The sequence below is a fragment of the Pyrgilauda ruficollis genome, unplaced genomic scaffold, assembly GCF_017590135.1.
Source record: "Pyrgilauda ruficollis isolate IOZ18807 unplaced genomic scaffold, ASM1759013v1 scaffold67, whole genome shotgun sequence".
NCBI classification, from domain to species: Eukaryota; Metazoa; Chordata; class Aves; order Passeriformes; family Passeridae; genus Pyrgilauda; species Pyrgilauda ruficollis.
Window position 1 is genome coordinate 802,865 of NW_024528488.1, and position 22,085 is coordinate 824,949.

General features: G+C 48.9%; 1 protein-coding gene across 2 annotated transcripts; it reads right to left on the reverse strand.

Annotated features, from left to right (window-relative positions):
- Positions 1 to 1,129: 1,129 nt before the first annotated feature.
- On the reverse strand, positions 1,130 to 21,004 carry LOC121362811 (SLAIN motif-containing protein-like). 2 transcript variants are annotated; one of them, XM_041484642.1, is made up of 8 exons: positions 20,946 to 21,004; positions 17,746 to 18,446; positions 9,554 to 9,687; positions 4,954 to 5,094; positions 4,077 to 4,394; positions 3,157 to 3,294; positions 2,768 to 3,077; positions 1,130 to 2,160 (listed from the first exon to the last, which is right to left on the reverse strand). In XM_041484642.1, the coding sequence occupies exons 2-8, from the start codon at positions 18,423 to 18,425 to the stop codon at positions 2,094 to 2,096; spliced, it is 1,788 nt and encodes a 595-aa protein (XP_041340576.1). In that variant the 5' UTR covers positions 18,426 to 18,446; positions 20,946 to 21,004; the 3' UTR covers positions 1,130 to 2,093. The 2 variants fall into 2 exon arrangements, with proteins under 2 accessions (XP_041340576.1, XP_041340575.1); XM_041484641.1 differs by having other exon boundaries at positions 2,768 to 3,294.
- Positions 21,005 to 22,085: the final 1,081 nt, after the last annotated feature.

Here is a 22,085-nt window from a genome sequence, read left to right on the forward strand (position 1 = left end):
AGGCAAAGCTGCATTTTAATGGTATCAGCCAGGGCTTGGGATGATAGAGAATACTGGGAGCTCAAGTGAGATCACTTGGTATGAGAACAGCTCAGAAAAACAAAAGGATAAAATTAAATTAACAGCTCCAAGTGTGATGGTTCTGTCAGAGCTGTGCTGTGTTCCCTCCTGAAGTGGGACAGCCTCTCCCAAGTGCCTGTCAGCATCAGATTTGTACTGGAAACCTGAGAATCCAAACAAAATCCAACCTCAGCACCTTCCTGCTGCTCTGCTCAGCCTGGAACTGCATCCAGGTCTGCATCTCCACAGCCAGCCAGGCTGGAAAACATGGAAACAATCCCAGCTGTGTGAGAGGCTTTAACTGGGATGCAGCCTTCAACCAGTTAATATCTGACTCTTTCAGGAAGTTTCTGGTCTTCACCTGTTACATGTCCATGGAAGAGCAGCAGTGCTTGACTCAGGTGGGTGGAGAAAAGCAGTGCCTGGAAAATCCCCTTTGGAACACAGGGCACAGAAAAGGCAACAGGAGAACCCTCCAGTAACAGAGAAATCAGATGTTGCTGCTCTTTTACCTTTCTGTGCCCTGGGACGATCAGTGTGAGCAGGGACCAGCTGTGCCAGGGAGAAGTCTCAGAATAGAATGTTCTGGATGAGGGGAGAGCCTCAACAGGGCAGTGCTGGCACCCCATGGAGCTTTATAAGGGTGGGAGTGACACAGGGACAGGACAGCAGCTCCAGCTGAGCCTCCTGGGCCCCTTCTCTGCCCTGTGAGTGCTGCTGGTGCCAGCCCTGGCCTGGCAGGGGCTGGGTGGTGGCACAGGAACACTCCTGGGCCCCTCACAGCACTGTGGGCACAACTGTCTCTTCCTCTTTTCCTGGATCACAAGTTCCTGTGGTGCAGGAACTTCCCTGTGCTGCTTCCTGCCTTTGGTTCTGCTCAGGCCACATGTGGATGTTTCAGAAATGGCACGCACCTTGTCCTTCTGATCTCTGAGGAATTAAAGGTAAATCTCACTCCTTGCATCCTACCAGACTTTACTGAAGCCCTGTTTATCCTTGCAGAGCTCTTTTCTGTCAGAAGAAGCCTCCTTCGTGGCACAAAACTCACTATTGGAATAAAGCAGATCTATTTCAGCACCATAACATTTTATTAAACTACACTATCAAAGTCACATTGATGGCAGGGAGAACATTGCTATCAGTGCATATTTCCTGGACTAAGACTGTATTTGTAGCATCCAGCACTTGTGAGGAAAAGGACACTGGAACAAAATCCTTAAGAGACAGTAGAAAACTTCTACAAAAGTTAGGGCAGTTGGGAACCAGCTGAGATCTCCAACACTTCAAGACAAAGCTGTGAGGGAAGGGGATTTTTAAAAATTTACTCTTGAGTGGTGTTGAGCTTGCTCAGCTGAGGTAAGGTGCTGGTGCCCAGCAGTTTTTAACTGGCATCCCGGTCCCTGCCTGTTCACACCCCACACAAATATTGTGTACTGCTCCTCGTGACCTGTGCTGACACCTGGATACAACAGCTCAGTGTTCTACAGTTATAAAAACCTGCTGCAGCTCTAGACCAAACAATAAAAAGTAGCAGAAATACATTCTATACAGAAGTAAAAAAAAAAACAAAAAAAACCAAACCAACAAACCAAACCCAGTTGAATTCCAGACAAATACTAGAGTACATCAGGTTGGGTTTAAAAAGTCTCAAATCTAACACCTATGTCACTATTTCTACTCTCCACGAGCTCTGCCACAGCACCAGCTCAGAGCTGCTTCTGGCACTGAGAGGACACCCCCAGCTCTGCAGCATCCCTGGGAGGGGATGGTGACAGGCCTTCCCCCAGGGCTGCAGCTGGGGTGTGGATGAAATAAGGCTTTTCCAGTCTTCCTGGGAAGACTCAGGGTTCAGTGCAGGGTGGGAGCTGTCTGTCCCAGCCCTGGCTCCTGGCAGAGCAGAGAGAGGTGGGTGGTGTGGAGAGCACAGAATGAGGGATATGTACAGCAGTCTGCAGGGACAGGGGCTCAGGGCCTTTCCCAGTGAGGTCATGCCCAGCCAGCTGGGATCTGCTCCATGGAGGTGTTCTGGGCTGTCAGTAGCACCCATCCTTCCAGGAGTCGTCCTCAGGGGCCTGGGGAGTCTGTGCTGCCTGGAGGAACCTGCAGGGGACAAAACAACATGTCAGGGACAGCTCCAGGAAAAGCCCTGTAGTGGACACAGGTTTGGGGTTTGGGTTACCAGCATCTCCCTGCCATGGGTGAAGTGCTGCTGGCACACCCTGAGCATCAGCAAACACCAACTTGAAGCACTTTAAGAAATTCAGTGGCTATTACTGGATGCTTAAACACTGATATCTGCCAAATTAACACGGTTGTGACTTCAGCCCATGACTGAGTCCAAGAGAAATATTTTTCCATGCAAATATAACTGAATACACGAAAAATAATAGGTATGTAGAGTACTGATATAAATTTGGAAATTAAAAATTCCTTTTCATGTTTTTAAAGGTTTCAATGTAAGGCTCCAATGGGACATTAAAGAGCAACAAGTACTGGTCACTTATTAGTCTGATATCAGTCATATCATAATAACTCTCAATCAATTTAATTTCCCTCAATAACGAATTGTAGCATAACAGCTGTTAAAAAACCAGCAACAAGAACAAAAACTCTAAGTGTTGGGACACCACTCCCCATGCTCTGCTTTCACCCATGAAGCATGGCATGAAGTTACTACAATGCCAAAGCGATCTGAAGCCCCACTCACCTCCTGGACGGCGGCGTTGCCTTTCCCTTGGGCACGGCCACCCCTCCCACGCCCGGCCGTGCCTTCAGGGCAGAGGGTTTGGCCACAGTGACCATGGTGGTGGTTCTGGAAGTGCAACTGCTGCTGGGTGAGCCCGTGTGGAGCTGTGGCTTGCGGACTGGGGGGACAGGAGCCGTGTAGCTGCAGGGCTTCCCCACCTGCCTGCCGGGCAGCAGGGAATTGGCTCCCGAGGTCACCTTCCCGGGCTGGCGCGCTGTGAGCGGGGACTGCGCGGCCCCCGAGGAATACCTGAGCTTGCTGGGAGTCAGACCTGCAGGGACACAAGAGCGCCTCTGAGGGCTGGCTAAAGAGAGAAGGGAATGGAGGCCTGTGGGAGGTGTGGCACCGACCTGCTGACCGCTGCTGAGTCCTGGGGATGCGGCTGCTGGGCACCTGCAGGTCGGACTCCAGGCTGCGGCTGCTCCGCACGGCCTCGAGCGTGCGCAGGCTGCTGCGGGCCAGGTTGGGCATGCTGTGCCTCAGCTCCTCTGAAAGCAAACACAGCCTCAGCCCCCTGCTGCTGCTGTAAGGCTCTCTGGAGAAACCCATGCACTTAAAAGCAGAGCAGTCTGTACCTAGTTCTTAGCTTCCAGTAAACAGCAGTGATTTTGAGATCACAGGCTAAGGAGGTTGGAAGAGACCTTCATCCCATCAACCCAGCACCACCAGGATCATCCCTAAGCCACACCCCCAAGTGCCACATCCAGAGATGGTGACTCCACCACCTCCCAGGGCAACTCATTCCAAGGCCTGACCACTTCTGTAGGGAAACAATTGTTTCTAACACCTAACCTGAACCTCCCCTGGTGCAACTTGAGGTGTTACCTCTTCTTTCACTTGGGACACAGCAGAAGAGACCAACCCCCACCTGTCAGCTACACCCTCTTGTCAGGAGTTGTAGACAGCAGTAAGGTCTCCTCCGAGCCTGCTCTTGTCCAGACTGAATAACTGCAGCTCCCTCAGCCATTCCTGGTGCTCCAGCCCCACTCCCTTCTCTGGCCACACTCCAGCCCCTCAATGTCCTTTTTGGAGTGAGCGGCTCAGAACTGGACACAGCACTCGAGGTGTGCCCAGCAGAGGGGGCAATCCCTGCCCTGGTCCTGGGGCCATCGTTCTCTGGATCCAGCCAGTGTCCCTTGGCCTTCACCCCTGGGCACCTCACACCCAGTACCACCAGCTCCCTTCCTACTCAGCAGCACTGCAGGCCCCTTGCCCTGCAGGGGGATCCGTGTGCTCCAGAAGCCCCTTCCCTGGCTCAGATGGCGCTCACCTTCGCTGTTGGCATACTTGAGGCGCTCCTGCATGGGGCTCTGCACCGCCCTGCGCGGGGCGCGCAGCCGCGAGGCCGCGGCCCTGCCCAGCTCCGCGCCCGAGGAGGGCGACTGGCAGCGCGGGGAGCTCAGCGGGGACGGCGAGTAGCGGTGGGCGCTGCGCAAGGACAGCGAGCAGTCGCAGTCGTCCTCGTCCTCCAGGCTGTAGGTGTCGAACTCCTGGTCGCTGTAGGTGCCGCGGCGCAGCGAGTGCAGGGAGGCGCTGGAGCTGCGGCGGGACACGGAGGCGGAGCTGGAGGCGCAGTCCTGCCGCAGGCCTGGGGACACGGGGGACACGGGCAGCACCAATTCCAACAACACACCCCGAACTCCAAAGCCACGCTTTGGTTGTGATTTGTTTCACACTGGAAGGAGAGTCAGGTTAGCACCTGTCCTCCCCGGAATCCATCAGCGGGAACAGCGTCACCTGCATCAGCACTGGTTAATTACAGCACAATTAACATTCAGGGGACCTGCAGCGCTCCCTAATCCCGCCTGAGATTGTGGACATTGCCATCAAGCTCCAGCAGGTTACGCAGGTACAGGAGTCTAATTTACAGGTATGGAAGTCTCATTTAGAGGTTAAATCTTTTAGTTTAATTCATTCTGCACCTACCAGCATTTCAAAGGTGGAAACAAAGATTTCAAGTTTGCCTCCCGTGAAAACACACCTGCCTGGGTGGCAACTGGCTTATTTACAGCTTCTCACCAGCTTATGCCTTTATTTAAGTTTTCCCGCCTGACAATATACAAGCAAATGAAAAACCAAACAAAAAAAAAAAAAAAAAAACCAAACCCAAAAAACCCCAACCACCCAAAACAAACAAAAAAACTTACTCTCTTCCTGCAGCCGTGCCATGACCTGGACATCAGTGAGGTCCTGCAGTTTGTAGCCCATGGAGATGGAGTCGTCCGAGGTGCTCAGCTCGCTGTCCACCGAGGACTGGGAGCTCAGGGCCGAGTGCATGCTCAGGTACCCTGGGGGAGATGGACACAAGCCCAGTCAGACACTCACAAGCCCACCAGAAGCAGCAGGGATCTATCCCAGGAATTCAGCAGTGCAGCTGGGAGCTTCAGGTGCAGCGGTGAGAAATAAGAATTTAGAAATTCCAACGCTCAGATTTTAACCTGCAGTTTTCAGGTGCTTTTCCTCACAAGGAATGTGAGGCTGACTGGCAGGAAGCAGCTTGGTCAGTCACCATGTAAGAAATTCATTTTACACCTGAACTTCACACCTGTGTTCTCCATGCCAGCAGTTAGTTCTCTTCCAAGCTGGTTGAAGAAATCATGTTGGGAACCTGCTGCTTTTTCCTGCCTGCCTGGATTTGATCACAGCTAGAAAGGGCTGCTCAGCTTTGATGGCAAATGGTTTATTTTAACATCACTGCTGAGTATTCAGGAGGTGCCCTGCCTTCAAATCTTCTCAGAACATGGCAGGAAAACTCTGAGCTTGAGGATTCTCAGATAATACAGTGACACAAGCGTGGCTGCACGTTAAAGGTTCATCTGGGTGTATGCTACATACATACACTCTCCAAGTCAAGATATTCCACTATAAAATCCCATTTCTTTCCTCCTGGTGTCAGGAAAAGACTGTAAGAGTTGAAATAAATCCATCCTGAGCAGGGCTTGCACCTGTAGGATGTGGTGGAATGAACAAGCACAGGTTTCCTGCTGCAATTAACAGCACCTTCAACACTGATTGAAAATCCAGCTGGACCTTGAGACCAGCTTCCTAAAAGGCAAAACTCCCAATCCAACTTTGTTTAGTTTGGCTGTTGCACTTCGAACTGAAGGTCTAGTTAAAAATAGCCACAGAGGGGAAAAAACTGCTCCTTCTTCCATCAGTAAAGCTGAGCTGATGATGGTTTTCAAACAGAAACCACATTTGGGCTTTGTCAAAGGGGTTGGTTTGGTTTTCAAGAGAAGTCACTGTTAAACATTTTCCATTTGAAGGGTAGAAAAGCCGTTTTTTCTTGGAAATAAAATAAAATTTGGGTCAGTCAGGTTGACAGGAAACTTGTAACTTGTCTTAGCACCAGCACAAGGCACAGGGAAGAGGCACCTGAGATTAAGTGAACTCATCATGCTCTGAAGGGACAGAGCCCTGCCCTTCCACCCAGCACATCTGCAGAAGCCAAAGACACTTTGGTTTTCCTCATCAGAAGCTGTTTCTGGGTGAAAAGATGCTCAGACACCTGGACTGCCCCCCAACCTCATATGAAAAACGAGGAATTGCCTTAGAGATGTTTCCCTGCAGAGCTCAGCTGGCAAAAATCCTCAGTCCTACGTGCATCCTTTTGTTTGCAAAACAGAGATAAGTGTTAAATTCTATTTATAGCAGAAAAATCAGACCTCAAAAACAAACCTGCACCTGTGAAAACAGCCACAGGCAACCCTCCTTCTTTTTTCAGAGACGAAAAAAGTTCATTTAACATCAAGTTTGGAGGCAGAGACTGTTAAACATGCTTTGTGTTTTAAAACATGCAAAGTAGGGTTTAGCAATTTCCACACAAAACAAACAAATAAGGACGAGTCCTTTGATAACAGAGCCAAGAGGCAAAGCCTTTGTGCTGGGAACTGCACCAAGGATAACAAATGGAGCTCCTGGAAGGGTGTTCCTGACTCCTCAGGCACAGGGAGGCTGCAGGCCACAGCATTTTGGAGGAGCTTCATTACCAGACTGTAACAAGAGTCGTGGCTGAGCTGCCTCTGAGGTAGAGAATCTTCTCCACACACAATTAAGGCTGAAGGAAAACTTTTGGTATTTTGTCTTAGCTGCCCACTCAGGCAATTGAAGGCTTTACCCTGGAGACTTTGGCAGCTTTTTGTTCCCTGCATTAATCAATATTCCCCAGAGAAACCTTCCCCAGAAAACTGAATCCAAGTGACTCTTTAAAGATCACATCTACAGTCTACAACATTATTCAAGAGCAATATATTTTTGCCCCAACAGCTGTTTTCTATTTTAAGCCACTTAAAATTAGTACAATTTATAAACCAATATATATATACAGAGAGAGAGAGAGAGAGAGAGAGAAAAGTAGAGAAACCCAAACCAAGAAATAACTACAGGACATTTAGAATGCAAGGAGGTTTTCTCCCACACAAATGAAACCTGGGTGAGGAAGGGAGCAAACGAAAAGGGGAAAACACCACAAGTGGCCACGAGAACTTTTCCCTGTGCCAATCCCTACCCCTCCTTGCATTTTAAAGAGCCCAGTGCTGCAGTGCCATGCCATACCTGAGCTGCCACAGGTTAGTAGTGCTTTGTTAGTCGATTTGAGGTGCCCAGGAGAGTTTAGTGCATTGCTACAGGAGCCTGCCTCGGAATTCAGGTTATGTGCGCTGGGAGATGCCAGGGGGCTGCAATACAGGTTTTTCCATCTACTGGCTAGAAGGAAAAATACAAAAAATCCACAAAGGTTAGCAAATTATTTTGGAAACAGAGAGCACGATCAAGAACAGGATTAAATTCTGCAGCAGAGGTCCTTGGTGCTCCGTGCCACGCTGCAGGGAGCACAGCAGTGCCAGACCCCACTCGTGTCCTTTAACTGCTTCTGTCCCCTCTGAAGAACTCCAAGAGTAACTCCTGTCAAGCCTGGCTTTGAGGAAGCCATACATTTCACAAAGTTCCAGAGCTGGATGGATGACTATTTCCATCAGTATCTGCCACCTCTACACCCCCTCATTTTAGAGAGCTCACTGAACTTTATGTTACAAGTGTGTTATTCTGAATTTTTGTGATGGAACAAAGAGACTATTAAACCACAGAAACTATGCCAATCCAATAAAATAAAATAAATAAAACAAATAAAACCCAACTCTTTGAATTAAACTCGTTCAGCTCGCACACACTCATGTTCATAAATGAACCAAAATCAGCAGGTGGCAAAAACAAGTGCCCCCATCCTTACTGGAGGTGGAAATGAGCAGCTACAACACTGAGGAAATTACTCACACCATGATCTGGAGATACTCAAGGGGCTGCTGAACTGCCCACAGAACTCAGTTCTCCCTACTGTGAGAATACCAGCTAGTATAACGAAGATTCATCACATTAAGTTCTCTTTTTTTATTTCTCCCACAAATATTACCAGGTCAGACCAAGTACAACTGAAGTCTGATACATTTCAGAGAGAAAAGAAGTAATCAAATAGATTTCTTTCAAATTTCTAAGCACAGATGGTTTATGAAAGCAAATGAAGTTTGTTCTCAAAGTCTATTCAGTTATCTCCAATCAGGAATGCCAAGGTTCAACTCAAGAGTAGCCTGAGATCTCAAGCAGTGCCAAACACTGTTAGAATGAAAACTAAAATAACCCAGACCAAGCCCCAGAGCAGTGATCTCAGACTCCAAACCACAGAGCTCAAATTGTTGGTTAAAGTGAAATCAGAATTTCTGCATTCCCATGGAGACAAACCCTCAGACACCAAGGTGGGGACCCAGCTGGGGCTGGATTCCAGAGCTCAGGGATATCCCTGAGCTTCCAAACAGTGATTCTCTCAGAAGTGTCACTTCTCCACACACAGCTTTTGTGTCTGAAGGTTCCTCAGTCCAACTGGACAGAGGAGACTGCAGCACATGTCTGCCATAAACCTGCAGCTGCAGCAAGTCCTGACCAGGAGCTGCATGAGAGGGAATCCAGAGAAGGTAGCAAATAGTTACTGATTTCTTTCCAACCCCTCAGGGTCCAGGCTGTCAGGACCTCAGTGTCCAGCCCATTTTACACAAACCTGGGGGCCATTTGGACTGACACAGACAGGATATGCACCAGGTGCACTGCAGGTGATGCAGGACAGAGGCAGGAGCAGAATAAATTAATTTTTGTACTGTGAACTGCATCTCCCACCACTGAAAGCCCAGGTGGAAAAGAAAAGCCCCAAATCCAGGCCCCAGAACACTGTCTGTGACCAGAGATGTCCCCACTGCACACAACATTCCAGGTTTTCACTTCAGGCAGATGCAATCAGGGATTTCCCCTCAGGATTAACACAGCCCACAGCCACCAGGAAGTGCTTTTAGGGGATGATAGACTGGAGGAAAAACCTGGTTTCCAAGTGACACCATTTCTTCAAGGTTAGTATTTCACTGTTGTAAGCTTTGAGCAGCAGACAATTTTTTCACCCAGGTAAAAGCAACTGGGAAGATCCAGCAGGAATATCCAGCAGGATATCCAGAGGAAGAATCACCACCACTAGGAACACGAAGCACCAGGAGTTCTTCTCCAGAAAGAAGCTGCAAGAACAGCTTGCCATGGCTCTCTCCCCACTCCCCAGCAGCACATTTTTTCCTCTACATATTTCTTACATTTAAAAATGTTTAAATATTAACAAAACTTAAAAACTCAAGAGCCTGACAACACTAAGCTCAATTTTCTTGCTTAGAATGAGATTTGCAAGGGAGCCCAGAGCAGCAGAGGCTGCAGCTGCCCTACCTTGGTCCAGCCTGTTGATGAGGGTTCTGCAGGCAGCCTCAATCTCGGGGCTGGGGTTATCCAGCACCTGCCGGCACCACTTCAGAGGAGAGGCTGTTTTCTCATCCATGGATTTCCTTGGAGACACATAGAGCCTTTGCAAGGATTCAAAGGAGACAGGAAGAAATGCTCATTAATTCAAAGCATACAGCTACCAAAGTGGCATTTGGTAGAGCGTAGCCATCAGAAACCAACAGTTAGCCAAATTAAAAATTCAGGTTTAAATTTCATATTATGACTCAGAAAGAAAATTTACTGCCACAACAGGAAAATCAATGGCTTCACAGAGAAACCTACGGGCTCTGCAATGCAAGGTGCCATCCTAGGCTGTTGCAACACTGCTGGAAATGAAGTTGTTGGAATACTCACCTATCTCTCCCTCCATTCCCCTCTTCCAAACCCCACCCCCTCAGAGGCAGTGAGGGTGTGAGGTGCTCCTAACTTAAGCTGCAAGGTCATCTCCTTCCAGGAGTTCTGATTTTTGTTTAAAACCCTCAGAATGTGTCCTCCCAGCTGTGTTCTCCCAGCAGCTCTGAGACAGCCAAAGGTGCATTCCCAGATTCCAGGGATAAACCCCTTCACTGGAGGATTCAGACATTCCCAGACAGGCAGGAAGTGTGGCTGTGCTTTATCTTCCCTGCAATGTCAGATAAATTCTCCTCCAGCCTAAGTGTCTGCCACATCTCTGACACCTCCATTGCTTTGCATGGACACCCAGGATTATCCTTAGAGATAGACAGATTTAATCACCTTGAACTCCTGGATTATTTACAAGAGATTGGGTGGAAAGCAACATCTTCACCAGATTTCCAAAGCAGAACATTCCTCTGAGGAAAGGTCAAAGCTGGAAGAGCCTCTGCTATAAAAGCAACTCAAGTACTTTATTTACACATCCCACATTTGTATTTTTAAAAGCAAAAAGCAACTCCCTATTTTTTAATGTTTTTGCTGTTCAGCAACACCTTCATAACTTGTAAGGGGAAAGAAAAATCAGTCCTTTGCACATCCAAAAGTGAAACTCTTTTTAATTCTTGCAGATCACTTGGAGAACACCCTGGTGCAGACAGCAGTGAGACCTTGACCTAGATCTGGAGCCTGACGGTCTTCAAGGTCCCAGCCAGCCCAAATCCTTCTGGGATTCTGTGATTTGTGGACATCAGGTTTGGCTCTCAGGTTCCCCCTGTCCTGAGGCTCTGATGAGCTGCTGGCACAGCCTTCAGCTGCCCCCTCTGCACCAGAAAACCCCCAGCAGCAGCTCCAGGAGCTCCTGGGCCAGCCGGGAGCTCTCCCATGCACACAATCGCACAACTGCTGCTTTCCCACCAGCACCTCCCTCTCCTGCTGCTCCTTCACCTCAGGAACTGCTCCCAGGTGACAAAGAACCCTCCTGGTCACCTGCAGCCACACCTGAGCATTTATGGTGTTCCCAAAGCTGGCCTCACTGATGCATCCAGAGTATTTCACCTTCATCAGGCTAAAATCCAGTATTTAAGCATCACGTAACCGTGGGGGTGGAGTTAAGATTTCAAGAGATGTCTGCCTGTGCTTCAGTTGCCTCCTCCTCTCTCCAACTTCTGCCACTCCTGCAGCAAGGTACACAGAGCCTTTCTGCTCCAGTTACTCTCCAGAACTGTGGTTCTCTCACAACCAGCTCAGACCCAACCCATAAAACACTGATTTCCACAACAAAACTGCTGTAAATCAGCAGGAATGTCAGTCATTATCCCACTCATTCCTGAAAACCTAGGTTTAAAATACGGAGCAACACTGTGGGATTCTCAGCTGTCAGGTGTCCTGGCTGTAACACCAACACCTGGCCAAGACAGAACATAAACAGCTGGGATATTTACAATATTGTACAGGTCTGCCTGACCTACTGCCCTGGCTCCTGTCCTGGAACCAGGCTGGGATAACATGGAATGCAGAAAGCAACACTACCCAGACCTGGCCATTTTTGGGGCCATGAGATGGAGCATCACTGCATGCAACAGCTCTCAAAACACTGATTTGTTACCTGCAGAAGGACATTATTCCCTATTTTTTCCCTCCTGACACACCACTCCTGACTTGCCAGTCCTGCCTCTGGCCAGAGGCATCTTTTTCAGGGAACAGACTCAGCCTCTTTAGTCACAACTCACACAGAAGCTCTTCCCCACCAAGGTTTGCACAAACCCAAATGCAAATAAAAAAATCCAAAAGCTAATTTGTTATTGACAAAATAAATGCTGAGGAATGAATGCAAATATTCCTGACTCTCCCAAGGTACCTCTCAGGGCAGACCCCCCAGCCAATCTTGCTGCATTTCTTCATGGATAAATGAGCATTACAAGCACTCAAATCCAATCAAACCCAGGAAGCAAAGTGCTCCCTCTCCCTGGATTTACTGTGCAGCTCAGACCACAAAAGGAGCAGTAAAATCATCACACAAAAAAGAGGCCAACAGCCTCCTGAGGGCAGGTCAGGCTGCTCTGCACATATTCCAGGTTAAGGGAGAGAATCCTGCCCTGCTCCCAGCAGTTGTTCTGCCCAGCTCCTCACCCTGTTTCCACCCAGGAGCATCCCAGCTGAGGATGGCAACACTTGTTTGCTTCCCAGAGCCATTCCCACATGGAGCAAAGCTGTGGAGTCCTCTGGGCTCTGCCAGAGGACTCTGATTTTTTTTTTCTGCTGACAAGTCCATTGGCAAAGAAGCTCTCACAATTTCCCCAAACCCAATTAAGTGAACACAGCTCAATTCTTCACAGCACTGACAGGCAACTTACTAAAACAAAAGGAATTCTGGTTTGATTTCACAGCACCAGGGTTCCCATTTTCCTTCTGCAGGAGCTTTGGGAAGGGCTCAGCACCCTGACTCCTCCAAAGGAGCTGGCACAGCACTAAACTAAAAGCACCAGCCCCTCAAATATGAGTGTGAATATTTCTCTGGACATATTAAGAGCCAGAAGTCAGCTTTTCCTAGGCTCAGGAAAGTCCAGTGACCAGTGTCACCCACCAGAGGTTGACTTAACCCAACCTTACATCCAGGGAACTAAAACCTTGGAAAAAGGGGGGTGTGAAAAGCTAAAAATTCTTGGCTGTAAAAACACTCAGATTTTTTTTCTTTCTGGCACTTTCAGCCTCCAGGTGTTTGATTTGCCAGGTGAACTGAATCCCAGGAGCACTGGAAAAGCAGGAGCCACCCCAGAGTCAAGCAGAGCTGAACAAAGCCCTGCTCAGGACCAAGCCTTACCCTGCAGTTTGTTCCTCCAGCTCAGCAGTTTGGGTGTTCTCTCTAAATGTCTCTGAATGTTTTCTTTTGTCAAATTGCAAATGAAAATCGGTTATTTAGATACTTACAAGGCCTCATACAAAATGCACAAAGTAAACATTTGGGCAGATATTCCCAGTTTGATGTATTGGGGGGTTGTTGTATAAATTATTAAATACAAATGAGATTTTCTTCAGCTTCTAGGAGGAAACCTTTCAATAATAAAGTATCTTTACTTTCTGCTTACTAATGTTTGTGTTTACCCAGTAAAACAGAGTATTTTGTGACAAACATCTCTGGTAAGGACCCAGTGCCACAAGGATTTTTCTTCCATTAAGTTGTAGCCATTCACAAATAAATTTGTGATACACCCTGCATTTTATTCTGACATAATCCAGAGCACTAAAACCAAGGAATATTCCAGAGATAGTATTTCCCTTATGGAATCAATGTCACAGAAGGATTTACAGGAGTTAATGGCCACAATTGCTGGATTTTGAAATTCCTGCTTTAAAAAACCCCAAAACCCAAGAATGCAGGAAACACAACTTTCTCAATTTGCACAATGCACTGAGAAAAAGCATCCTCACACTGAAAAACTGATCAGAGCAGCTCTAAGAGTGAAAGCCTGAGAATTTTAGATCCTGCTCATCCAGAGTATCTGCAGCAGAAATTTATAAATTGTAAGAGCAGAATTCAGGCTGCAGAAGGCTCTAGAACCAGTGCATTAAGAAATTAAACTGAGCGTAAAGCAAAGCCCATTTCTGAAGACACAGCTTGGGTCATTATCCATCTTCCAAAGCACTTGGCACCAGTGTCTGCAGCAGCTCCAAAAATGGCAATCACTGCACTGATTTGCAGACCTTTGAGTTATACACAACAAAGCAAGGATAAGGAGACCTCAAATAGCTGAGAGTGTTCAGAACAATTCAGGTGTATGAAATACACCTCCTTCAAGTGCTAAAAGGCAGCTGAATTCCTCTCCAAAGCATGGATTTCAAACAGGTAATACATTCATCTTCCTTTCCTTTACATATCAGACTTCAGAGAGCTGATTTTCAGATTTAGTACTCTGCTTATGCTGTGCTAATCTCAAATCTAAACACTCCTGCTGTACAGAGATCCTAACACAGACAAGACTGGAGTAGAAAGCCACAGTGAAACAATATTATCCAGGTTCTGAAATGACAGAAACATAAAAGGAAAAAATGGGAGAAATTCTGTGGAGAACACTCCATACAAAAACATTCTGCTGTTAGCCCAAGGAGAGGTCTGAGATTTATTCCTAAGAAATTGCAAAGAGAGGGAAAAATGGCACTGCAAAGACACTTTCTCATGTCTATTTAGGGACTAATCCTGCCGAACAAAACACCCAAAAATCAGTCCCCAAGTCAGAGCAGCTCTAAAGCTCACGTTAAATTAATCTCCTGACCCAGCCAGCAGCCCATACAGTGATGACAAGGCAGCTGGGGTGCAGCTCCAGAGTGCTGCTGTGAACACACACACACCCCAGCACTCCTGCAGCAGCAGGGCCAGCCTGCTCCCCACCTCTCTGGCACTGACACTGAGGACTTCCCTGCCCACCCCTCATTTTACAGAAGTGTGAGGAAGAGGAGCCACAGCCTGGAGCACTTCCCAAGGCCTCAGAGCCAGGAGAAGCCAGGCTCTGCCATCAGAAGCAGTTCCACCTCCTCCCAGGCCGAGCTCTGCACGCGATGTCACCACCGGGCGGGCTCTGCCTTTCAGCTCTGCCACACAGGGAGGTGCTGGGGACACTCCCGCAGAGCTGCACTGGGTTCTGAAGCAGCTCCTGTACCCAGAGATTGCCCCAGCAGAGCAGATGTCACCCAGCACAAACCGGTAACACTCTCCTCAAACCAGTCAGGAAAGGTTAGAAGTCACTTGTGCATTATTTAATGCAACAGTGGTAAAAACACCTGATAAAATGACCAGTTTGAGAGAACAAGACCTTGCAAATCGCTGTTTCTAAGTCATGTAGATCTTGTCAGCAGCACCCTGTCACCAGGAGAGATCCCAGGGAAGCTACAACAGAGCCTGTGAAGGGTATAAATGGATGACACAGAGACACTCTGTAAGTAACCTTCTCCCCCAGGCTGGAGGCACAAGGTGCTGCACTGGTAGAATTCCCGGATTTTGTGCAGCATCATATCCTCACTTGGTGGAACTTCCCCAGAATTTCTCTCCCTATTTCTGATGGTACAAGCAGCAATGATTTCCTCCAGTACATTAAAGACTTAAACATGAATATAGAAGAAGGTGACTGGACACAGAGCTAAGGCTGAGAAATTGCATACCCAGGAAACTCCTGCACTGGCATTTCTGAGAGCAAAGCACGCTCCTGCTCCTGCAAACACCAACTCAAGGGCTCCCCACTTGCTGTGCTGAGCACGGATTCAGGCAGGCGACAACACAACACTGAGGAGAAGACAGCATGACCCAGTTTCAGTCCAGAGAGACTTTTGAGAATGAGAGCAGCAACTCAGGGATTCACCTGAGTATCAGGGATTCCTTCTTCTCCTCACCTCATGGAAAACCCCAGAATGACAAATACTGGGGAACACAACCAGTGTAATGCTATCAGCAGCAGATCTGGTTTGTTCCCTGGGTAAGAGGGAATTTGGATAAAAGCCTTCCCAAAACAGCTCAGGAGTTGCCCTGTGCTCGAGTCCACGGTGAGCATCACAGAGCTAGCTCCTCAGTGCCAGAGCCCAGCTCCATGGGATTGGTCTCCAGGATATTTACAATTTTGAGCAGCTATTTGAGAAAGGGAGCTGAGGGAGCAGCTGAGGCCAGGCAGGCCAGGGCAGAGTTACAGGAGCTGGGAGTGGGCTCTGCCTCGGGTTTCACACAGCTCAGTCGCTGCAAACACAGCTCCAAAACACAACCTCAGAGCTGCTGAACCAGGCGAGCTGCACAGCAACTTCTGCAACTTCCGGCTGAATAAAGAGAATAATTTCAAAACAGAGAAGGGATTGAGACTCCACCTGCACTCTGAGCACTCCATCCTCCTTCCAAGGAAGAAGGATGTACAATATTTTTAAAAGGATTGCAAATGCACAATACACTCAGCTAGTCCCTTTGGATTTGCTCAATCCAGGCAGCACTAAATTCCCCCCATTAGCAAAGCCACCTTGTTAGAGCTGATCCTAAATTCACAGAGAATTAAGGGCATTTGTGGGTTTTCTTTTTGTTTGTTTTAAGAAAACCCTCCCTCCCCTCCAAGCAGTTTACTGGTTCTTGCTGTGGGAAAGCACAAACACCTGCAGGGGCTGCATGTGGGATGTGTTTATGGAGACAGTTTGGGATATTTGGCAGTGAGCACAGGCACTATTGATTGTACACAGGATTCATTCCCCACTTTCGGAACAAGCTCCAGAACAAGAAGCCACCACTAAAAGCAGCTTCCTGTTTCAGCAGGTTTGTTTGACAAGAGGAAAAGGGAACAGATGGAAGTGATGCAGCACAATCAAAGATAATTTATGGAAACAGCACTTGCACAAGTGCCCTGGATCACCACCCTTATCCAGCTCCTCAGGGGCCTCTTTGTCACAGGTTACCCTGTTCCAACCAAATCTGGCAAGAAAACAAAGCAAACAAACCCACAAGGATCCTACAAGGTGCAGAGTGAAGGGTACCTGGGAAAGAAGGGCCTTACCAGCCACCAGCTGAAGGAAAGGTCAAAGAACAGAACTCCTGAGCACAGAATCTCTCCTGATTTCACTGGGCAGCATCCCCTGCCTGGGTAAATCTCAGCCTCTGAGACTCAACAGAATTTGAGGACTCTCCCCTGTCACAGGCTCTAAAAATGTGAATATAAACTTGGCTGCTTCCATTAACATGGAAACAAAGCTAGTCTTCCATATGCAACCCGTTAAATATATTCCCTTATATAGTTATAAGAAATCTGCTCAAAATGCTGTTTAGGTACACTGAAGAGTTCCACTGATCAAGTTAGAACCAGTATTTGAGTTTTAAAAGTACACTTGCAAAGAAAAAAAAAATCATGTTTTAAATGTAACCTCAAATTCAGGCTGGAGCTGATACTATGACCTCAATGAGCTCCACTCCATTAACAAAAACTTTACCTTCCCTTCTAACAGCTAATGAATGTTTGGAGCTGAAGGTTTGGTTTGTGTTCAGCAGCCCTGTCCTTGCTGCCAGATTAATCTGGCTACACAAATTTGAAACCCAATTTGCAGAGCCCTGAGGCTCTTACTCCCAAGTCTTACAAATTAACAACTCCGGGTAAAATCTCAAGTCCCAGCTATTGCAGGAGCTGGAATCAGCCTTGAATTTTACATTTCCCTTGCCCTTCCAAAGGTTGTTAATTTACTGATTTATAAAACGAGTTTTAAACAAGGCTGGTGGTGGAAGGGAGAGTCCCAGAGAGTCGGGTCAGTTAAGGATTACATCATTGATCTGGTTCAGCTCATGTCTCTGAACAAAAGAGGTGCTTAACTGGAAAGAAACAGCCTCCAGGAGCTGGGAATGGTTTGTCTCCTCAGGTCCTAGCAAAAGCCACAAATTCCAGATGGTCTAGGATTCTTATTGACAAAATTGTTATTAAAATATGATACTTGACAGTTGTGTACAAGGTTTAAAAGCTCCATTATTCATTCATCTGCATGTGCTATATATAACTAAACTTAGAGGGAAAGGAAGCAGTAGCTGGAAGAAGGGGGAAAAAACAGCACCTACAGGTAAACTTATTTTTTTTTAAATAATGGTCTGGCACAATGGACATAAAAATAAGAACAGTCACTAATGAGAACTGCATTCTTGCTGCTAAAAACCCAAGTCCTGTCGAGAAATCAGTTCATAGCTTTAAAGGAACTGCTCACCTAACCACAGCACGTCCCTCTCCCCCAGGCCTGGGGGTACCTACCAGCAATCCTCCTCCTCGGGGCCATTTTCCAGTTCTAACACTTTGACTTCATCCAGATCTGTGTGACTCGGAAGCCCCTCTAGATCTGCACCCTTTTCACTGGGATTCTGTTCATGGATTGCAGCTGGGGTGTGGATCCCTGCCATGAGCAGGCTGCCCAGGAGCTTGGAGCTGTCACTTGTGTCCACAGGTGAGGGACACTGGCCATTGTTGTGGCTCTGCTCCCCATTGGGAGACACCTCCTCGGGGGCACTGTTGCAGCTGTACTGCATTGGGGCATCCAGGGCTCTTCTGAAGTTGTTCTCTCCTTCCTCCTGCCTCATCTTGCTCAGCTGGCTGTGCAGATCTGCCATCAGCTGCAGCTCCTGCTGCTCGGTGATGGCGTTGATGCTGTTGTTGATCTCCATCCCGTTGAGGCTGGGCTCGTGGTTATCCACCCCAGCACGGATGTCCCCGGGCACACCTGTCCCCAGCAGGGTCCTGCTGCTCCTGCTCCTGGCGTGCTGATTGTCCAGCTCCAGCCTCCGGACCAGCTCCCGCAGCTTCCGCACCTCCGGGCCCACATCCTCGGGGGGCTCCGTGCCCGGGCCCATGGCCGAGTGCTCGGCGGCGTCTCTGCCCAGGGCTGGCTCCAGAGCGGGGTCCTGCTGGATCAGCGGGGCATTCCCGGGCACCACCATCCTCCAGGACGCCCTGTCCCACTGCAAGGCACCAAACACAGCAAAGATCCACAAGAGTTTTAGCCAAATGGAAATAAACACCGAAAATCCTGGCTTTTATAAGCACCAGCTAATTACACTGGGGTGGAAGGTGTCCAAATTTCATCCAAACCCAAAAAGAATGACTGAAATTAGGGCTGAACATTGCAAAGCCCACAAATTCCTCTTTCTGAACTGCGAGGATGTGCACCTGTTCTGAATCAATGAATTTAATAGAAGGAAGCTGATTTAATCCCCACAATAGTTTAGTTTCCATCTGTTTACCAACAAAATACTTGAGAAAAGCACTGATGGATCAAAGTCAGGAAACATCATGAACAAGATGCTGACGTCAGACAACAACAGCACCAAGAAAATGGTGAAAACATCCTTTGTTCGTTACCAGGTTTATCCTGGAAAAGCAGAAAAAACTTGGAAAGATTTCTGTATCACCTTATGCCAAAGCAACAACAGGAACTGCAGCTACTGTGGTACATGAAAATAAGATTAAGTAACATTTTTACTGGTGTGTTTTCCTGTTAAAATTGAAAAGAGAGGGGTGGAAACAGGGAAAAATAAAAAATCCCAACTTGATTACATACTCCACTAAGTCAAAAAACTGTAAAGTGCATTTCACACTAGTTTTACAACATGAGCAAACACTGCTTTTCCCCTCCACTTGATTTACATCAGTTCTCAGTTTCACTGGGCATGTTCATTTCCAAACTGACTCTTCACTGAAAATGCCTGATACTGAAAATCCCTTAATTAGCAGTCCACAGAGCAGTAAAACGGGTTAAAAGTCAGAAATCCTCTCCATTTTGCAGGAGGGCAAACTGACAGAGAAGAGGGAGTGAGTCAACACAGCCAATTCAAAGTTGAAAAATGTATGCACTTGTTACAACTGCAATCAAACCCTGACTTCTTGTGGCTGTGGATGCTGTTCCCCCTCCCTCTGCTGCCCGAAAAAGTCATTTGTTTTTAAGTGTCAGTGGGCAAAGGAAAGCACAAAAACTCAGTGTCACACAAAGCAAGGTTACAGACACCCCCATAAGTACCTCAGCATCTCTCTATTATTTAGGCACTTGTAACAGCAATAGCTGGGTACAATTCTTTAAAAATATATTTTGTTTTGTTAGGGATTTTTTACCTGATTTTTAAGTGTTATTTTGGTGCTCTATCTGCAAGATAGAAATGTTCAACTTCCACTTGATTTAATAAAAAAATACAAACAGCCCTTAGGAAGAGCTGTGAGGAACAGAGCACACCTTCCACCCATATTCCAAACCCGTGCCTGTAAGCAGCACTGCTGAAGGCATTCTGCCTTGGGGAAAGGAATTTTACTGTGGAGTTACCAAGCAATCCCATTCCCACCCATGTGCCAGCTTCAAAAAGCTCCTCACATGGATTCCCACTCCTGAAACCCACAGGATCCCCTCGGGTAACTGCACCGTGTGATTTCCAAGGAGATCTCCGAGGAAGGAGCAGTGTGGTTCCCAGAGATATCCCAAAGCTCAGCAACTCTGAGGATGCACCAGCGGAGTTCCACTGTCCAAGCAAAACAGTGGCTCAAGGAGGGGAATTAAGGAGATGGGTCACCCAAAAAATCGGTTCCCTTTCAAGGGTGAGGAGCTGCAAAAAAAAATTCACGTGAGGAAAACACACGTTGAGGGGGAAGAGCAGCTGAAAAGCGTTCAGTCTTTCCCCACAGCCACGAAGTCTAAAAACCACCCCAAAAAAAACCCCCAGCAAAGACACGCGGGGGAAGAGATACAAACCTGTGAAAGTTAATTTCATTGTGCATCGGGGGGAAGAAATAAAACACGTTTAGAAGAAGGCAAAAAGGCGGCAGCCGTGAGCGGGTCGGAGACAATAATTCGGAGTTCGCCGAGCAGACATCCGGGTGTCTCACCGAGGGTAACGGTCCCTCACCCCCGGGGCTGCCGGGGCCAGCGGGGCTCGGAGGCTGCAGGGGCTGGGAAGGGTGAGCAAGGGGACTGTGGAGGGGCTGGGGGAGCTGCCATGGGGTCGGGGGCGTCTTAGGGGCAATGATGGCCATGGGGCTTATGGGGGTGCAGGCTCTGGGGAGGCTCTCGGGGGCTCTGAGAACCAGGGGGTGGCTATGAGTGGGCTCTGATGGCCATAAGACTGCGTGGGGGAGTTCTGGGGGGCAATGATGGGCGTGGGGCTGTAAGAGCTAGAGGGGAAGCTCTAGTGAAGGGGCTGCGAGGGCTGTGATGGCCATGAGCACTGCGAGAGGGCTCTGAGAGGCCGGGGGGTTGTGATGGCCGGGGGGCTGTGGCAGCTCCGTGCAGCTCCAAGAGCCGGGGGGTGAGGCAAGGGACGGGCTGAGGGTCTGTGGAGGGCTCCGATGGCCGTGATGGGGGCGCGCGCTGTGCGGCACCGGCGGACGCGACCCCCGCGGGGGGCACGGGCGCGGCCGGTCCGCACCGAGCGAGGCAGAGCCGAACGCGGCGGGCACCCCTCCCCCTCGGACGGTACCTGGATGGACGGACAGACGGCCGGACAGGCGGATGGCGGTCGGTCGGAGGGCGGGCGCCCGCCCGGTCGGTGCCGGTGCCGCCTTTCTCCGGCGGCTCAGCCCGGCCCGCGAACGGCGGGAGGCGCCGCCCCCACCCCTGTGTGGGGAACGGGGGATGGGGGCGCTGCGCCTGCGCGGGGCCGCCTGAGGCGGCGGCGGGCGGGGGGCGGCCCGGGGAGGGAGCGCGGGCAGCCCCGGGTGAGGGGCACGGGAGTGAGGGGAGAAGGGCGGGCGAGGGCAAGGGGTGAAGGGAAGTGAGGTGGAATGGCGGTGAGAAGGGGAAAAAGGGGATGGATGAGGGGGGAAGCGGGGAGTGATGATGGGAAAGAGGTGAGTGGAGTGAGGGGGATGTGGACGTGAGTGAGGAGGAAAAGGGATGGATGAGGGAAATGGGGATTCATGAGGGGGAAAGTGGGAGTGGCGGGAAAAGGGTTAAAAGGGGGGAAGGGTAAGTGATGGCAGAAAGGGGTAAGTAAGGGAAAGGGGCAAGTGGGGGAAAAAGAGGGGAGTTAAGAGGGGAATGGAATGGGTGAGCGAGGAATGAGGGAATTATAGGGAAATGGAGCAGGTGAGGGAGGAAAGTGGGTTTGTGAGGGGGAAAGGGGTAAGAGGAGGAAAAGGATGAGTGAGGGAAAAATGAAGGAGTGATGGTGGGAAGGAGGTGAGTGAGGAGGAAGAGGGGTGAATGGGGGAGTGGATATCAATGAGAGGAAAAGGTTTAAAAGGGGGAAAAGGAAGTGAGAGGGAATGGGGTAAGTGATGGCAGAAAGGGGGTAAGTGCGGGAGAAAGGGTGAATGAGTGGCTGTGAGAGTGAGGGGGAGGAAAGGGAAGGAGGGAGAAAGGCAAGGAAGTGAGGGAAGAGGGAAAGGGAGAGAGGAAGAGGAGCAAATGAGGGGGAAAGGGCTGAGTAGGGAAGGGATGAGTGAAAGGGAAAGGGTCTCTCCCTGTGCATGTGATCCAGAAAAATGCACAAAACACAGCTTAGCTGGCATCTCCCAAAGCTTTGGTGCTTGTAACATCTCTTCAGGACAGTTGTATCAAGCAACAATAAAAGTAGCACCATTCTTTGACATCTTCTTCCCAGATGTGCCTGTTGGAC

Coding starts and splice junctions, on each gene's coding strand:
- LOC121362811 (XM_041484641.1), bottom strand. CDS start 18,425: ATGGTGGTGCCCGGGAATGCCCCGCTGATCCAGCAGGACCCCGCTCTG. Junction 5,095..9,553: donor CATCAACAGGCTGGACCAAG/GTAGGGCAGCTG, acceptor CATCTCCCCCAG/GGTACCTGAGCATGCACTCG. Junction 3,295..4,076: donor CAAGTATGCCAACAGCGAAG/GTGAGCGCCATC, acceptor GTTTGCTTTCAG/AGGAGCTGAGGCACAGCATG.